This window comes from Idiotropiscis lumnitzeri, chromosome 4 (assembly GCF_059441095.1).
Source record: "Idiotropiscis lumnitzeri isolate Australia: NSW breed Sydney's pygmy pipehorse chromosome 4, RoL_Ilum_1.0, whole genome shotgun sequence".
Lineage (NCBI taxonomy): Eukaryota > Metazoa > Chordata > Actinopteri > Syngnathiformes > Syngnathidae > Idiotropiscis > Idiotropiscis lumnitzeri.
This window is the reverse complement of record NC_142394.1, coordinates 13,358,220-13,377,851: the sequence shown is the minus strand read 5'-3', so window position 1 is coordinate 13,377,851 and position 19,632 is coordinate 13,358,220. Positions and strand designations below refer to the sequence as shown.

The 19,632-nt window shown below is 40.0% G+C and overlaps 1 protein-coding gene across 1 annotated transcript; it reads left to right on the top strand.

The window, feature by feature from the left end:
• Positions 1–2,144: 2,144 nt before the first annotated feature.
• cnot6a (CCR4-NOT transcription complex, subunit 6a) lies at positions 2,145–18,711 on the top strand. Its single transcript, XM_088294429.1, has 12 exons — positions 2,145–2,387; positions 3,485–3,606; positions 8,721–8,907; positions 9,099–9,184; positions 9,268–9,372; positions 9,474–9,542; positions 10,904–11,061; positions 11,190–11,344; positions 12,272–12,426; positions 12,506–12,739; positions 13,179–13,381; positions 14,796–18,711. Exons 2-12 carry the CDS (start codon positions 3,495–3,497, stop codon positions 15,009–15,011), a joined length of 1,680 nt encoding a protein of 559 aa, XP_088150555.1. The 5' UTR covers positions 2,145–2,387; positions 3,485–3,494; the 3' UTR covers positions 15,012–18,711.
• The last annotated feature ends 921 nt before the right edge of the window (positions 18,712–19,632 follow it).

Below are 19,632 nucleotides of genomic sequence, written 5' to 3'. Positions count from 1 at the left end.
AAAGTATTTGAGTACACCCAGGAGTGTTTGTGTCACATTGTACATGAACACTTCGGCCCACTATGCAACTGGATTTCAATGTTGGCCACTTTGGTTATAGAAGTGTTTTTTTGGGGGGGGGTTTTTTCGTGATACTCACTGTAAAAACTTTAACAACCACTTGGTTTATTACATCACTTCAATGAGATCTAGATATAGCTGGAATACACAAATATGGACAGAGCTGGAAAAAAATACCGTTAAAATATTGCAACTTTCTTGCTCAGCATTCTCCAGGCCTTCTCTTTTAGATATTAAAGTTATATCACTACACATCTTGCCTCTGAGGTGCGAGACGATAAGTACTATATTTCATTTTTTTCTGACTTTATTTGACCATCCCCAACAAAAGAAGCCAGCGCACCTGGAGAAAACTGACACAAGCTTGTTGAGAATATGCAGTCACCATCCATTTTCTATGACCTTTCTCAGCATTTGGGTCACGGGTCATCTGGAGCCTATCGGAGCTGGCTGCTTGACAGGTGGAATTATTATTAATCGTAACGACAACTGACAAAAGAACTAAAACTCAGATTGAGAAAAACGTTTTTGTATACAAAATAAAATAAAAACTAATTTTAATTTGAAAACAGAAAATTAAATTAAACTATATCTTACGTGTATAAAACTAACTAGAAGTTAAAAACCATAATTGTATCGAAAATGTCTTTCATTTTCGTTTTCGTCAATATCAAACTTGAGCTTCCGGGACTTCATTTTAAAAGTATTTATTTTGCTGTTGCTGTACGTCCATACAGTTGAAGAAAGAAGGAAGGACAGTAATTTGAAAATTGTAGTTTAGTTTACCTTATTAAACAATACTTAGTGACCTTTTTGGGTTTATCTTGCACTTCACAAATACTCCATATAGTAATAAAATAATACTAAAACTAATTAAAACTAAATTACAATGAATCATTTGGCAGCCTTGAGCAACAGACTTGCCCTAAAACTAACTGAATTTAAACAAAAGTCAAACCAAAATAAAACTAACGATAATGAAATATTATAAGGCAAACAAACATTCCGACTCACAACTATGGACAATTTTGAGTCTTCACATAACTTATTAGGCATGTTTTGGGGATCTAGGAGGAAGAACTTGCAGAAAACTCTTGCACCAACATAGACTCTCGACAAAGAACGGTCAAACATTTGAACCCCGGACCGTCAACTTGCGATGATTGCTAGTCCGTCGTGATAGATACCTCTCTCCCTTTACTAAAATCGTTTATTTTTATTAAAGATCCTATGAAGTGATTTTGGTTGTTTGTTTTTAAATAGAATAAATGTGTTTGAAGATAAGTGATGAAAACATGCGCAAAGTCTGAGAACAAACTAGCACGAAATCTTTGAGATCTTGAGATCAAACACCATTTCAAGTTGTCCGTTTTTTGGGTGGTGTGGTTAAAGCCAAACACAAGTATGTGTTTTCTAACATTAGTCTACCGCTATGCTCTGTGGATCCACAGACACTCAACACAGAACTGAATGAGGCGGTGATTTACTGGATGACACCAGTTTGTTGTCTACGGATTAACGAGCCAGCCAGCTCAAGGGCTAGAAGGCCTCGCCAACCATGCCGCCCGTAGGGTGTCATCGTTTAATAAGTCGCCACCTCAATTGATTTTGTGTTGCGTGTGGTTCCTGGGAAGTGGACAGAAATGTTTCAGTAGGGTCGCCGGGGTGAGACAACATCTCACTGGCCATAGATACGAGGTGGCCATAAGCCGCAAGCGTGCACACACGCTTGCAACCAACCATCTCTGAAACTGAGAAGTCATTGTTTATCATCAGCTAAATTAGCACTCAGAAATCACTCTGCCGGTCTCGCTCCTATTAGTGCTTTCTAAATTGATGGATACTAGAACCTTTTGTTTTTAATTCGGCGCACACAGCATCAGGCTGTTGGGAGCAGGGCTCTTTTGGATACTCGTCTTATATACTTGCACTTTTTAAAATGCATTTATTCAAATTTACCACTCTTGTTAACAATATTCGCTGAAGTGTTTTTAGCCATTTCATTTTCACTTTCCAGGGACTTTAAACTCATTTTGCACCCATGTCTGTACTGCATCATATCAGTGTAAGAAAGCTACCCATCATTACTGAAGGGAAGAAGGAGCAGAAGCCAAATTTGTAATGTTCACTAACGATGAGGGTTTTATTTTGATTCAACAGCTGTTCGAGGCCGTTAGACGCCGACCAATCGGAGCGCTCGCCGTTATCAGCAGAGGGAAAAAATCCCCACCGTCGCCATAATACAGCAGCAGCGGAAACGGCTAAGAAGTGGCTAGAAAACAAAAGAGAGCACGCAGTCGTCCTCGCCATTTGGTATGCTCTTGCAGGTATAAACGCCACTCTTTCCATCCTGCGGACTTTGCATTGATCTTGTCGCGCGTCTAAACCGAGTCGGATATCGAAAACGTATCGGTGTTTGTTTTTTTCTTCTCCGCAGCGAGACTTATTAGAATGGCAAGTCGGTCAGCTTCGAATAATTGGATCTGTTAGCTTGTAGCTTGCTAGCTAGCTAACGAGCGCTAAAGCTAAAATAGCTCGGAAGGAATCACTGACGCGATATTGGGATGCTTTTGTTAGCCCGCGTACTTTAATAAGAATGATACATTTTTGGTGCATTCTGTAATGTCAGCTAGTTAGCAGTAGCTTGCTGCTGCGATGTTTCTTGGCCTAGTGTTTGTTGTTCGCTAGGCAGTGCACGGCTGTTATGTAAACAATTGTGATGTACCTTTTAAATAAATTTCACGTTTCGCGTCTTTGATAAGCTCAGTGGGACAATGCTAACCGCAATAAATGCGTGATCCGAGCCACTTTGTGACTCCCCTTCGGTCTGCGAGGAAATGCGTCCGTGTTAACATTAGCTGTGTGGCGTGTGTGTTGTGAAGAGTTTGGTGGCCAACAAAACCTATTTAGGTTAATCTAGGTTAATCAGCGATCGTCAATGAGGGAACAAAAATTCGCTTAAGCAGTACCTTGGATTGAAACTGTTATAAACACTACCTTTCTAGGCTACAGCGTTGTTGCAAATATTTATTACAGTGATCTATGGCGCTTGAAGTTGGCGTAATCTCCTGACTCACATGTAATATAGTTTGCCAAGACTTGTTAGATATCATTTTCATATGGCTCCATTTCAGGCACGTGCGATTTTCAGCGGCTCAATTTAATAGTATTTAATATGCGCACATCTTCAAATAGCCTTCATCTCTGCTAATCTTTAGAGCAGGGTTTCCGCAATTTTGGAACCCATATGGTTTGTGTCATTTCAGTAAGTCATTTATTGATCATTACGCAGGCAAACGTCTATATTTTTTCATGTACATGACTTTTATTGTGTTTCAGTCTTGCAATTGATGACACAACTTTATCTTTTTTCCAGCCACTCCTAATGGCATTGATCTGTCTCCCTCTCTCTCTCTCTCTCTAGTGTTACAGGAATGCCCAAGGAAAAATATGACCCGCCGGATCCCAGGCGGATGTACACGATAATGTCCAGCGAGGAGGCAGCCAATGGGAAGAAGTCGTCCTGGGCTGAGTTGGAAATTAGTGGTGCGTATTTATCAAAAGATCCTGACTGCAAAGGTTTTCTTTTTTGAATTTTTAATATAATTATACCAACTTGGTGTTTTTTGTTTAATTTGCCTTACAGTATTATTTTGGATTATTTAAATTATATCAATTTGGAATGCACAGAAATGAAAATGCTTGACCTTTTCCTGCACTTTAAATAGTTGGTCCTGCAATTCTGTCATTCGTTATTTTGTTTGAATAAACACATTTAACTGAGTGTCTGTTCCATTTGGCCACAAAAATAAAAATAAAATAACTAAAATTTTCATGACCATAAGGCGCACCTAGTCTTAAATTTTCTCCAAAATGGAAAGGCGCCTTATGCATGCACCGGGTATGCTGAAGTCACGCCCCTAGTAGGTACTGTATAGTGCAGCAAATTATCTCTGAACTTGCCATCATTCTCACCGTTGGAAATCGGTGTAAACAGGACGTTCAAAGTGACGTTGCGAGCAATGGATAGATGGCTAACACAGCTTTACTAAGACTGCGGGGCAGTGCCTGGTGAGTTAGGCCACAATTTGTGAATGGATTGTGGATGCTTGGGCTAACATGTATGCATTCACTATTGTTCGAGCTTTCTTTAAAGCCGACATCATTTCTGAGGAGCTGCATGGCAACGAGACTGACTCTGAGCAGAGGGAATCTGGCATAATAAATACTTCAATACTTCATTAAAGTACAACCGATCATTCTACCCTGTGTTTTAAGATAGCATATAATTTTATTATGCCTGTGCCCAATAATACGCTGAACTTTATGTATGAGTTAAATACAGAAATATCACCCGTAACAGAGACAGTGTCTTTGCGTGGTATGGTTGTGAAAATACGGTAATTACACTGGTTCATGGTAACTAAACCTAACCATTCTCTTGTTTCTGAAGTCTTCTATTTTCTCAAATGCATTGATCTCATAATGGAATAAAAATAGGGCTGTCAAACAATTAACAATTAATTGTAATAATTGCAATTTGAACTTGTTCCAAAATATGCCATATTTTAGACATGCTTATGGAGAACAAGCTGCGGTGGAACTGGAATTCCTTCTTGCCATGAGTGCAAATCACTACCTGTGTATTTGTTTCATCTGTATTCTTGTTTTATTTAAATTCCCACCCAGAGGGCCAATCTGCTTTACTTTCATGTTTACATTTACACATGCATGTGTCCACCGGGGCTGAACGATTTCAGGAGAGAATTGTATTGCGCTTTTTCTGACCGATATCGTGATTTTGATTTTACTTGTGTTCTTCTTTACAATGCGCAGTTAAACATGACAGAAAATGCCAGAATACCATGAAATCAATTAGAGCCATTATTGTATAACTGCAGGTATGACATTTTGTGAGAGAGGCAGTCCTTTTTCAAGTTGTTAAAAATGTTTCAAGTAAGGAAAGACCTTCTGCACTACTTGCCGTCAAGTATAATTTTCTATTTGCGTAATTTTGTATGAAAATGTGTTTTTTAACCCCCAAAATATTTTACTTTGAAGTAATGTGTATTTTCCTTGTACTTATATGTAAACTTATGTCAATAAAAAAAAACTGTCCTTTATCAATGCTAAATTGATTTAAAATTGATACCTATTATTGCATAGATCTCAAAACGCTATACTCTGTGGTGCAAAATAGAGTAAATAACATTAACGAGATTATACATATTTAATACACGTTTGACATGGAGCTCTTTGTCATGGCTGACGTCAGCCGCTTCCGTGTTCTGGTCTGAAAGCGTTTGCTAAATTGGAGTCGTTTACTTCACCATGGAGGAGATGATCTGCATCATGCAGCTCGTTGCTGCTGCTGTGCACAGAATATAGTACAAATAAAGTCCATGATGTTGCGACGCAGTCTATTTTAGCTGGGGGGGAAAAATGACGCCTAGCGTTCAAGTAGCTGCAAACACTTCCCGGAGTACGTGCGGCAGCTTAATGTAGGCATGACGTTATCTTATTTTATTTTTTTTTAAACTGGTTGGGTGCTGGTTAGTGTGACATTTTTACTGTAATATGTCTCTGGTTCGTGGCGATAGGGGGTGGATGGGTTTAAAAAAAAAACGCAGCTTTGGCTATCTCAAAATCGCATTGTCTGCGAACATTGAAACGCTGGCCGCTCTCATGCTCACGGCACGATGCAATTATGGGATGCATGGGCGGGTTATTCTGCGCATGCGTTAAATTCATCAAATATTTTGACTCGATTAATTACTGCCCATTAACACGATAAATTTGACAACCCTTGTTGGGGAGGCTATTAGGCTTAAAATAAAAACATCTTGATGATTCTGCAAGGCGAAGTTATGGAGAGTAACTGTTGATCATATTTTACTTTAATTCCACTTTAAACAAAGCATATAAGAGCTTTGTGACAGTCATTGAAGTGATCTGATTGTCTCATTTCTCGCCTCATCCTTATTTCAGTCTTCCTGTGTTCTTGTTGGGATTTCTGGTGGGAGGCGTAAACATGTAAATAAAGGAACGAGGACCTAGCTGTATATGTGCTTTTTCTGCATCACGTTTTAGTGCTTAACTCCGTCAGTGTGTGGGGTGGTGTGGCTACACTTTGACTCGTTTAAAAATGGCCGCAATTTGAGTGATAAAAATGATTTGTGTGTTTTGCGATGCGCTCAAAGCGGTCTTCAGCATGCGGTTTAGAGGTTTGGCAATGTCTTCGAAGTAGCAACAACTGGAGTTAAAAAAAAAAACGAGTGGTCCGTTTACTTTCGTGTCAATGTTGTTAATAAACGTGCCATATCTAACTCTCTAAACTACTGCTAGTTGCTCATTGGGTTGCCATTGTCGTAACATTGAGGTATGCTTGGCTAGAAAGCGAAAGAAAATCCAAATGCTTGCATTACCTTACTGTGGCTCTGTATTAGCACCGCACTACTATTAGCTATGTGACAGGATTTCACAAGCAACAATAATTTTGTAAATCAGATGAAGCGCTCCTCAAAAATTGAGCTTAATGCGTGCGTGTTCGAGGAAAATCTGGTGAAAAATGCACTTTCAAGTTTGAGTAAAACAATGTCACTTCATTATTTCTCAACACATCTCCAACACTTACTAAACAAAATACAGTAATGTACTTGGCCATACTAAATTCAATTTTGAACTTATTCCCTATAAAAATTATTTGAAAGCCCTAATTAGCATGCATACATTGCCCCATTTGTTTTATTCTTTAAAGGAATTGACTCTTATTTTCTTTCCAAAAGGAAAACAATTGAGTTAACCTATTCAAACTCTGACATAATATATGAACCCATAATGTCATTGAAAATGTAGAAAATATCATCCTCGGTTGCCATGGTGACGGGAACTGGACTATGGACGTAGGTTTAGATCAGTAGTCCACAACTGCCCAACTCCATAACCTTTGCGAACTGGTAATGGGGCATGGTGCTGGCCACTCATTTTTCAGCGCGGGCATTGTATGTGGTACGGTTTGTACTCATTTTACTAGCTTGTGGGTTTAATATTAGCGTGATGCGACCGAGACAATTAGCATCCTGATTTGCATCAACTGCAAGTTCTTATTTTAATTTTTTATTTCTTTCATACGGTGGCTATGACCGCTGGTTGGGGACCACATGTATATGATTCACTCGTAACGCTATTTCACCGAAATTGATGGATAGATTTGGTTGAAACTTGTCATGCACCTGCCCATAATGCGATTGAGTGTAACTATGAAATTTGGCGCTATGCAGTTAAATTCTGCTTGATGCTATATTTGCACTAAATTCTAAAGCACCCCTACAGAGCTCATCTTTCCTAACCTTGAGAAGTTGAGAACAATATATTGGGAAATTGTCATTAGAAACGGTTGTAGAATCCTGTTTGCATTAAGGAAAGAGTCATGCAAAACTGTGAATATTTAAAGTTATGTTTAGTCGATGGTACAATCTATAGATTATATCAAAGTTAGTTACGATAGATATCCCAGACGACCTCTTTCATAGATTATGCTAAATTTTATTGGGTCCGCCTATTTCCAATTAAAATGACGGCATTCTTCAAAACAGGACTCATGACATTGTTGACATTTTGCTGAGCGCCGTGAGTTGTAATTAAATTCAGTGTGGAATGATAGTTGTATGTATCTAAGGGAAACTACAAGATTACACAATAATTGACATTTTAACATTACCACAATCAAATAAAACTAGATCAGTGCCTTTTTTGTTGTTATTTCTTTCGGTGACTTCAGGTCGTGAGCTGTTCGGCTTGCCACTTCTTTAGAGACAGCGAGGCGGAGGTCGATCTGCGTATGTTATTTTCTGTGTTTAAAAAAAATGCGGGGTTGTGCTTTTTTTTTTTTTTTTTTTTTCCAATGGTACAGGCAAGTTTTCTGGCATTTTATTTATTTATTTTGTTTTAACTGAGCTCGAGGACATCGCACGTACACAGTGCACGTCGACGTGCGGCGTGTTCCGTATGCTTGGAAAATCTCTCGTTTCTATGATCAACTCTGAGTTAAAAGCTTAGTTATACATGACATTTGGGATTATAACAGTTGAAATTGGTTTCAAGAAACATACTGAAACCCAAACACAATGTCAGTACTTACTCATTAAGGCTTCATTTTCCGTCAACTTTGGCATTTGTTGTGTGGATGTCCACAGCTGGTCTGCGACTCAGAGAACAGTTTCAGCCTAAAACATCCACAAATTAGTTTATATGGGTAGTTCCTAGGTGTGCTCCAAGTGGGCTTCTTAAATTTACTGTGTTGCTTCAAACTTCATCACTTGCCCTAAAAAAAAATCCAGTAGTGCAAATTAAACATTGTTCACGAGCAGAGCAGTGTGGCCAGTCAAATAGGTCATGTACTTTAGTCAGCAATTATTTTCTCATGAATTTATCTCATTTAGAATTTTAGAGCAGTTTGAAGTGCAAATGATATGTTTGTGTGTTTTTATTTTTTTTAAAGGTTATAAAATTCCTCCAAGATGGCGGCCCCTTGTCACGTTGCTACTATTATGCTCCGCAGTTGCCATTTAGCTGCAGTAGTTTAAGTGTCAAAGTTGTGGACATCTGTCTTGTGAAAACCTACTACTGGGATCATAACCCCCTTCTCATATGCTTTTAAGGTCGAGTAAGGAGTCTCAGCACAGCCCTGTGGTCACTCACCCACCTCACTGCCCTGCACCTTAGTGACAACTCATTGTCACGCATCCCGCCAGACATTGCCAAACTTCACAATTTGGTGTACCTGGATCTTTCATCCAACAAGATCAGGAGCCTGCCGGCAGAGCTCGGCAACATGGTGTCTCTCAGGTGAGCCATCTACGGTTTTTCCCATTCTGCCTTCTCTTAGACAGAATGAATTTTTATTTTTATTTTTTTTTTTAGAATTAGATTATCGTTAAAATTCAGTCTTGTCTTCTTCAAGTGAATAAGATACTTGTTGCAAGGCTGAAAGTGTTCCTTCCTTTTGATCAACTACTATCACCTTTTTTCCTCTACAGGGAACTGCTTTTAAATAACAACCAGTTGCGGGTTCTGCCGTTTGAATTGGGAAAACTGTTTCAGTTACAAACACTGGGGTTAAAAGGTGAGTAGCTCATTAACATCAGGCGCAGCCACCCGTACCTTGAAATGTCATTTTCTCTCACTGCTTTGCTTTGCCCTCTCAAGGAAACCCACTTGCACAAGAAATCATGAGCCTCTACCAGGAACCCGATGGCACGCGAAGACTGCTCAACTACTTGTTAGACAATCTGGCTGGGGCAATCAAGCGCAGTGAGTGGTCTCTCTGGATACCCCATCTCTCCATATTGCAGGCATTTCTGTAAAACCTACCCGTTATCACACACGGTAAACATTATTTTACTCTTTTTCAGTACCAACTGAGCAGCCCCCCGCCCGGTCGTGGATCTCTCTCCTGGAACCAGACCGAGCCCGGCCATCAGGTAAGTCGGTTGGACCATTAGTACACTGTGACAATTTTTATATGGTTAAAAATTAGCCAATAAAGTTTAAATGTATTTACATTAGAATTTTTGTACGTCGGGGTGAGGTGCTTCCCATTTTCTAGATTAATTAAATGAACGATATTAACCCAAATTAGTAGTCCTGCTAAACGAAGAAAAAACAAAAATCTTGATTAACAAGGAAATAAATAATAGTTGAATATAAAAATTAATTTTATTTGATTGTCGATGTCGTCATGATTGGTCGACTAATCATGGCAGCTCTACATGCGTCCACTTTGTGCTGGGTGACGTATAGATATCTAGATATGAACATTAAAGATATTGGAAAATTAAGACTATATCTGCCATGCGGACTTTGCACGCTTGCGCCGCATGTTCATTTTAGGCCAACCAACCACATACCTCTTAAGTTTGGCATTGATCAATAGCTAAAGCTAGCCAATAGCATTCGTCTGACGGTGGGAGGGTGGGAGTGAGGGAGAGACGCACAGACGCAGAATCGCATACGCGTAGCCACACGCGAAAAATCCATCTGTGTCATAAGTGAGGGAGACACAACCGTGAGCCGACAAGACATACAAATACAGTCTATAAGGTACACATATTGTGTTTTACAACAACACGTAACCATATTTATAATTTCATGTACCAGTGGATAAAATCCCAAAGCTTGTTTTAAAACTGTATGAGCGGGCTGCACCTTGCGGCGCCATTCAATTGAATGAGAGCGTCTCGCCTTTCAATCCACACTTGCCTCAAGTTTATCGGCCATGTCCTATTTCTGTAGCAAACCATTTGTTGGTTGACTGACAGTCTGACATATTTTTGTGAATTAAAAAAGTGTATGGGGAGCTGAGGTGTTACGGGCTACCACAGTTTGCATCGCAGTGAGTCCGCACAATAATTCGCCCAATGCCCGGAGTGAGTGGCCACCTGTCTTTTTTTTTTTTTTTGCAACAATCCAGTCAAAAACAGCCTCATAAGCACAAATTGGTACAAAACAAACACAATGATGCAGTTACACATACACTCGTATGAAAACAAACGCTCCGTCGTAGAATAAAATTATTGTTAAAGCACAGTTGCAGTACAATGTGGATTTTATTTGATTTAATTGTTGACTGTCAGTGTATTTTAATAAAAAAAAACAACGCATTCCACATCCTTTTAGATTGATTTTTTTGCTTTTTCTTTAAAAATGTTTTAACTGAACACAGTATTGTTATCAGTATTTTCATTTTTTTTTTTCAAAAGTAGTGAATAAACATTTTTCCTATTTTTTTTTTTTTAAATTATGTGAGAGGAACCAAATGTTTTCTGTGCTTTCTCCCTCGCAGCTTTGTTCTCTGTCATGTGCTACAACGTGTTGTGTGATAAATACGCCACGAGGCAGCTGTACGGCTACTGCCCCTCTTGGGCTCTAAACTGGGAGTACAGGAAGAAGTCCATCATGCAAGAGATTATGGGCTGCAATGCAGACATCATCAGTTTGCAGGTGAGACTTGTATTATTGTCCCTTCTGGCACACCATTTCCTTTTTTTTTTCTATTTAAATGTGTGCCAATATATCTGTCATCACCTTGTGTTCATCCTGTGACCTATGTGTCTCCTTGTGAAACATAGGAAGTGGAGACGGAGCAGTACTACAATTTTTTCTTGCCTGAGCTGAAGGAGCAGGGTTATGATGGGTTCTTCAGTCCAAAGTCACGAGCTAGGACCATGTCAGAGTCGGACCGCAAACATGTGGACGGATGTGCGATTTTCTACAAGACAGAAAAGTATGTTGTCAAAGGTTTTCTAACCCTTCTTTAAGAAAGAATTCAGCATTGTTGATCTCTTAATGTGGCTATTTTCCCAAACATTTCACCCAAACTGGAGTTTTTGGAGTTATTGTGGTATTGTGTCGTGAGATAAAATTTGAAGTTGCCACTCAAGTGAAGTGAAAAACTAAATTGAGCAACTAATGTACTGTAAGGCACCAAAACAAAATCAGGACACTTACAAGAATCATGTCTCATTCCTAGATGCTCACACTGAAGTACGACTGCATTATTTTAATAATTATTTTAATAATGGAAGATTAATTTCCATTCCTTTATTAAACAGTGGGACGTAAATAGTTATGATTCATTTTGTGTGGACCAAAACATCAGAAAATTGGCAAAACTGCTCATTAATTTTCAAAATAAAAGCAGATGTTTGCAAAAGTGTTATTTTGGAGAAGAAAAAAAAGCTAAAAGGGGTGCACTCATGGAGAATTATACAAATCTGAGGCAGTTTACTGTTCAGAGAAGGGCTGTCGCAAGCAAATCTTTTTCAAATCAATTATTCTATTTATTATTCCATCGATTACTTGAGTAATCATCATAATCGCAATCACTGCCACTGGCTCGTCGACATGCGGGGTCACATTCCCGTGCGCTCCTCTCCAATATCCGCTACCTCTGCTTTGCAGTAGTACATAAAACAATACCTCCCCCCTTCTCGGGTATTTGTGACCACAAACTCTTGGCATGCTGCTGTAAGATAAAGATGGTTAGATAGGTGATATTGCTTGCTGGTGCGATATTCTGTGATTTGCATATGATCCAATTAGTCGACTAATTGCACTACTATAGTTGACTAGTCAACTAGTGAAATAGTTTCTGTGGCAGCCCTACTTGAGACACCCTACTGATCAATCCCCACCATCTCTTCATTTCCAGATTCAGTGCAGTGCAGAAGCACACAGTGGAGTTTAACCAGCTGGCAATGGCTAACTCAGAAGGCTCAGAGGCCATGTTGAACCGCGTGATGACGAAGGACAACATCGGGGTTGCTGTGTTGCTCGAAGTCCGCAAAGAGATGATGGAAGCCTCCTGTGAGTGGATGCTACTACCTCCGTATACTTGTGTATTTTTGGGAGCTTTTGTTTTACTTCTGGATCGTTGACTTTTCAGCCGGAAAATCATTGCACGGCATGGAGAAGCAGCTGCTGCTGGTAGCCAACGCCCACATGCACTGGGACCCGGAATACTCTGACGTGAAGCTGGTTCAGACCATGATGTTCCTGTCAGAAGTGAAGAACATCGTGGACAAGGCGACACGCAGCCTCAAGTTGTCCTCAGTCTCTGGTGAAACCAATGCCATTCCACTGGTGCTCTGTGCTGACCTCAACTCTTTGCCCGACTCTGGTATGTGGAACAGATTGTTTAGTTCACTCGTGCAAATCAAAATTAAATCAACGACAAAAAAGATGGTGCGTCATGATCACTTTCTAGAGTAATTGGTCATGCATTCTGCCATCTAGAAACTTCATTCTTTGGATTAGAAGGATTGTCACAGCCCGAATATTCACAATTACACCAATAAAAGCTTATCCATCGAAGACAAAACAATACAAATAAGCAAATACAAAAGCACCATGAGAGATCGCAAGGAAAAAATAATTAATCTGAGCCAGAAAAAAATGGAAGGAAAAAATGGAAATATTGCTCAATTGCCACCTCAGTGGAGAAACGACACACACACTCTTAAGATGTAACTCAATCATTTTCACATCTGTTTTCACAAAGTTTTTGACACCTTTGGACTTTGTTCATTTCATAAGACGGTTTCTGGCTCCCAATGCAGGTGTGGTAGAGTACTTGAGTACTGGTGGAGTGGACTGCACTCACAAGGACTTCAAGGAGCTACGCTACAGCGACAGCCTGACCAAATTCAACTGCAACGGCAAGAACAGCACGTCCAACGGCAGGATCACCCACGGCTTCAAGCTGAAAAGCGCTTACGAGAACGGCCTGATGCCTTATACCAACTACACGTTTGACTTCAAGGTAAGCAGAATGACTGCTGATAGTCTTGGTCAGTGGTACCCATCCTTATTTGTGCCAAGGGCCAGTTTCAGGTAAAACAATCTTTCGACCGGCATAGAAATAAATACAAAGTAATCATGAAGAATGTGATTCCCCATTTTGACGAATGTAGCTGATAAAATTAGTGAGAGCCCTGAGCTTGTTTCTCTTCAATAAAACAGACCGATCTTAGGGTAATGCGAAACGATGATTCCCAAAGCATTTTGCTTCCGTCCTTTGAATTTCTTATTTATTTTTTTATTCGCTGGGATGTTGGTTTTAGAAACAACGTAGAGTGAAACATGGGGTTATGACTTTCATTGTCTGTGTTTCCCTTTGAAATAAGTGCAAATACAATTGATCAAATCCAGTCCCAAGACTGCATAAGGAACCTTGATACCAGTACAGAAACCATTCCATGCCAAAAACTTAGAACTTCGAGAAAAAGCAGTGTAATAATATCACACAGATAAACAACTTCAAATTCTACTTTTGATGAAATCCCCCCAAAAATTAAAATATTTTTACTCGCATTAGAAGAATTGAAGAAAAACCTTTTAACATTTTTGGACTCATCTAATAATATAAATATTCAGTACTGTACTTTTTGTGGGAGGGGAGGAGGCTCAGGCTTTGCACGTTTTTGTTTTTTTATTTCGTGTAGCCTGTGCACACTTTGTCTTACAACCTCAAAAAGGTATTTAAAAAAAAAATGTAGATCACCTTTAACCTGTGGTTGGCGGCTGACTTGCAACACAGGAAGTTGTTAGCAGTCAGCAGACGCTTTCAGCTAGCAATCAGTCGTTAAATTATGCATACTTTTTTTAGTCTTTTTTTCTTCATTTATTTCCAAAATGAGCGAAAATAAGCATACAGTTTAATGCAGTAACTTGTGGAAAACAGCAAAATTAAGACCATCCGACCATAGAGGAAAGAAAAAACCTGAGCAAAGCAGACTTACAAATAATCAAAATAACACTGGTAAGCTACCTGCTTCCACCTTTCATAATTAATAGTATCGTTATCTAATCCTGTCCCCTTTTATCTATTTCATTATTGGTACATGGCAGTTTTTAGGTATAGTCATGTGTTGATCCATGAAATAAAATGCAATACTATGCACAATATTCCAAACACCTTTTTGTAACAATAACATATTTAACTATCAACATACCCTTAGCCATTTTTTTAGCACTTGGCCATCAATATAATAGTTTGTATAGCCATTTTACCAAATAATATATTTTATACCCCTATTTAGTAGTGGTGCAATGGATCATCTTTGATCCGTGATCAGTACTAATCAAGCATCATGGTTTGAACAAAATATGCAGTGTGCCTAATTAGTACTGTAATATCAAATCAGAGATTTGACTTCCTTTTTGTCTCCTTTCAGGGTGTCATCGACTACATTTTCTACTCCAAGCCTCACCTGAACGTCCTGGGCATCCTAGGCCCCTTGGATCCTCACTGGCTGGTAGAGAACAATGTCAGCGGCTGCCCGCACCCTCACATCCCCTCCGACCACTTCAGTCTCTTCACCCAGTTGGAGCTGCTCCTGCCCAATGTGCCCCCCCAGGTCAATGGTCTCCATCTGCCTGCACGCAGGTAGTGAGTCCCTGCCTCTCCACCAGGGGGCGCCTCTCTCCCTCTCTGCCCACATCCCCTCCCATGACCAGCTCTTCCCTCTGCCACCCCGGAGGAGGAAGGCAAAAAAGAAAAAGAAAAAACACAACCTGTAAAATATTCGTACAGTGAAGTCTGGCCAACAGGGATTTCGTATGATGTTATAGATATTCTATATTTTTCTTTCTTTTTTCTCCTCTTTTTTTTTTTTTAAACTGCTCAATTCAGTCCACTTCGTGTATCATATTTTGTCTTTTGGACTCCCTTTCCCACCCATCCGTACTCGTTCCCGTCTTATTAAGCTACACAGGATGCTAGCTCATCCCGCGTTTTTCGACGCGAGAGGGGGGGGCCACGTTTAGCGGAGAAGCTTCCCAGCTGATGGTGCGTGTGCGCGTGTGTCTGCCAGTCGTGTATAAACCTGAAACCAGCAAAGACGGCAGACGTGTCACTCTTTACACCGCCATCGCGCGAGAAGAGGGCTGGTATCAGGGAGTCGAGATGGAAGCTTTTGCCGCTGTCGTTCAGTGGTGCTCGGGGCCCTGTTGAGTGCTCACGGCCTCCTGTGGTGCTACACCTCCGACCCCCTCGGCCGGCCCTGGTGCAATAGCTCCCACACCCACAGAGCCACCCAACGGTGCTGCATGACTTCACACAGCCTGGAGGGACGCTTTGAGAAACAGCTAGCAACCTAATTTCAGACTGTTTTGGGTGTTGTTAGTCTCGTCTTAATGCTACACGGCACTCTCAGCTTGCACTTAATTTTGCGTAGGGCCCATTTGGGGATTGTGGTCTTGATTTGCTTCTAGTCAGCAAGTGACAAAGCGAGTCATGGGTGGTACGACCAGCATTCCTCTCACTATCCAGCTCAACACACACACACACACACACAGATTTTGTAGCACTGTCTTGACGGCCAGTAGTGATGTTTCCGCTCCATCTATCCCACGTACACACACTCTCATAATATCAGTGTTTTCTGTTCTTTCGGTCTTTCCCCCGCCCCAAACAAGTGTTTGTACAGAAACAAAAGCGTAGACTCAGTCTTTACATGATTGTATATGAACCACAGAAGACTTGTTTTCTGGTGTTTTTTGTACCAAGAGTAAATTATGATCCCATTTGAGAGATTGTATGTAAACTATGACTAAATTTTTATCCCGTTCATGTCGCGGTGAAACAGATAACCAGCTTGTACAAACGACGTAAGCAGAAGATGAAGAGGTTGTTCACGGCGTTATGTCACGACTTTGCACTCCTTTCAAGATCGCATAGCGAATCTGTTGTTTTCAAGCCCCCGTCATTTCTGATGTTGATTTGGTTTGTTTGTGGCAATTTGTACATAGACGCTGAGTCAACTCTGCCATGCGTCATCCCCACCCCTCCATTAACATACACGCACACCGATGTGGCGTGTGACTGACACCCGATTACGAATCCCCCCCCAGTCCGAGCAAACATCGTGCCTCATCGTAGCAGTCGTTGTCTTGCACTACTAAACATTTGACAGACGCCTGAACAACCTTTTCTGCTTTTATTTTTAAATACTGTTGAGACATTTGTGATGATTTTATGTCCTTTTGTGTTTTGTTAAAGTTGGTTCTCCTTTTTTGTTTTTTTTTTTTTTTTTTTACAAACCTTGACATTGTTAATGATGTTGTGTATATTGTTTTTGACCCCTCCCCATATAATCAGGTATGTGTGTTAAACCCCCCCCCCCCACCCGCTACGTTCGCCCCTTAAGATCAGGTGTGTCTTTTATGAAGTCATTGTACATTAGCACAGCTCTGCTACTTTGCTTTCACAGCCAGATGATCTCCACATTTCAAAAACACCCGCCGCCCTCCCCACCTCCAGTCTTTGGTTAGTTGAGCTGTGTCGTTTTAAATCCCTCTTGAGCAACCACTTTGTATCATTGTCACGCACATTCACGTGCACGTGCATGACGCTGCAGCTACTGTGCCATCCGTGGACCCCCCCCCCCCCCCCAACCCCCCCAAAAACTGAAACAAAACAAACACGAGCATACTTTGCATTTGGTCCCCCCTTGCCCCAAAATGTCAGCGATGGGCTGGCTTTTTATACCACAGGAAGACGAGCACTTAGTATATCCCCCCCCCACACACACACACATCGCTGACATCTCACCACGTTGTTTTAAAGCGACGGAAGCAAAGAAATAGGAAGTATAAAGTTAGTCCTCAGAGGTCTTTCCTCTCCTGTTTGTTTGCCGACGAAATGTTTTTAACTGAAAACCAACAATGTTCACTTTTTTTCCCCCTTCCTTTTCCTGAATGGCATTAGTATTGTAGTAGATGAAAAGGCTAGCTTTTTTTGTAAAGTGTGAATAAAAGATGTATCTCATGTTTCCTTTCTAAAATGATATTGAATTGTGTTGATGTATAAATACTGAATTCTACGACGGTATTGTTTGCTACTTTCCCATTGTACACCCGCCACAAACCAAATCCTCTGTAGATGATTTATAACGGGAGTTGAATGTTCCGGAATGAAGGATGGAGTTTTTGGGCATCAGGAAGGGCAACATCTTTAGGTGTTGCGGACTCAACCCTCCCCCCCACTGTTTTCTTTTTTTAGTTATTATTTTCATTTGTTTTGTTACCTTTCAGCTTTTATTGCGGATATTTTGCCTGGTACTAGCTGGAGAGTGCTAGTGCCCGAATGCGAGGGCAGCAGAGCTGACCTCCTTGTGGCTGCTGAGCTTAGATGTGCCGCTGGTCGCCAGACTGCTCCTGTGATCGTTTCTCCTTTTTTTTTTTTCTTTCATTTTAAAAAAAAAATTTTTTGGTAATGTCACATCGCTTGATTTCGCACGCAACCCTCACGAAGGCAGACTATTCTCGCCTCCGAGGGCCAAATCGCAGAGCAAAACACGTGTGATCGTGTTGTGCTTTGTGATGTTTGGGAGTAGAGCGATCCATTTTCCCCAAGCTGCATCTTGTTGTTGCGGTGCACACCAAAGCTGCTTGTAGTAACGGATTTTATTTTCTCCCCATCCAAGTTCTGTTAAATGGAGGGCTTCGAGGAACGTTTTCCTTGGACTGACTTCATTCCTTTCACAGTCTAATTGATTGCATCCTTTGCAAAAAAAATGGCAATAATACTCAACTTTCAAACACTTTTTTAAGGCATTTTATGTGGAGACTATTGTAGCTTCTTTCATCCTTTAACACTGCGCTCACTGTCGTTAGCTGATGCATTTATTTCACCTGTATATTTGCTCATCTCCTTCCCCTGCTGACCTCGTGCTAGTTGTTCAATGATCAGGATTGTTTATCTGTAGTCAGCTGAGTACATTTTTATTGATCTGTCACTGTGTTTATGCACTGGACCAACTATTGTTTACCATTCATGAAATACCAGCAAAAAAAGAAAAAGAATAAATTAATAACTGATGATAAAACACTTGCACAATGTTGTAGAATGTCCATTAACCCAGACAAGAAATCAAGGCAGCTCTTTTCAAATCAACGCATAATTGTTTGAAAAAGGAACTGAATGGTAAACAATGTTTTCTGTTGTACACTTAGCCGTCCTCTCAATTCTCTTTGGACTAGTTTTGTACTTTTTTTTTCATTGACTACAGTTTCTGCTTGTTTCCTTTTCACCTACCTATGTATTTTCCTACTTCTTGTTCAGAATAAATTCTATATTATCTGTTTCAAGCTGTGTCACCTTTTATTCTTTGCCATGAATATTGGAAATAAATTCTATATCTGTTCTCATCTGGACTCATTCTCCTATTTTATCCTCTGCCAAATGTTCTTACTGTACATTTTAATGAAAGTCACTGAATACACCACAGGAGCTTCTGAACTCAGCCTAGTTGTGAATCAGGTAAATTTGCCCCCCAGCGATTGGACAAATGTGTAAATTCTACTCCGATTGTGACCTGCCTCCATCCAATGTTTCACTGAAAACATACAGAATAAAATACTATTTAAAAATCTAGCACAGTGGCTTATACACACAAAAAATGTCACAGGTCACATTAATAGACTAAATGGGTCATTCCAGAATTTAATCCACATTCAAAAATAATAAAACATGAATTTCTGAGCAAATTTATATATAAAAAAAAGTTATAGAAAAGAATGCTTGAAAATTGTTTTAAAATACCAAATAAGTCTGGAGTACACCCCTAAAACGTCAATTTTCTCTTATTTCCCATTTATTATTATTATTGTTATTAGTAGAAGTAGTAAAGATGAATGTGTGGCAGTAAATCAGAAAAGTTTATTTAAAAAAATGGAAACCCAAATGCCCTCCTATTCTGAAATGACCAATAAATTCATTTCTTTCGGGTTGGACAAATTGTATTAAACACACACGCACGCGTGCGTGCACGCCCACACGCACGCAAAAGTGTAAACAACTTTATTTTTGTGATTAATGAGTTGAAATGGTCTACTTTCACGTTCAAGACTAAAAATATTAAAAACACACGCACATGAAAATCGATTTTATTTTTTGTCACAAGTGGATAGTCAATGAGGCTAAAATATACATTCAAAGCAAAAAAAATGTAGTTCCAGACTAAGAAAAATAAAATTCTAAAGACCTATCCATCAATTCTTAGCGAATGG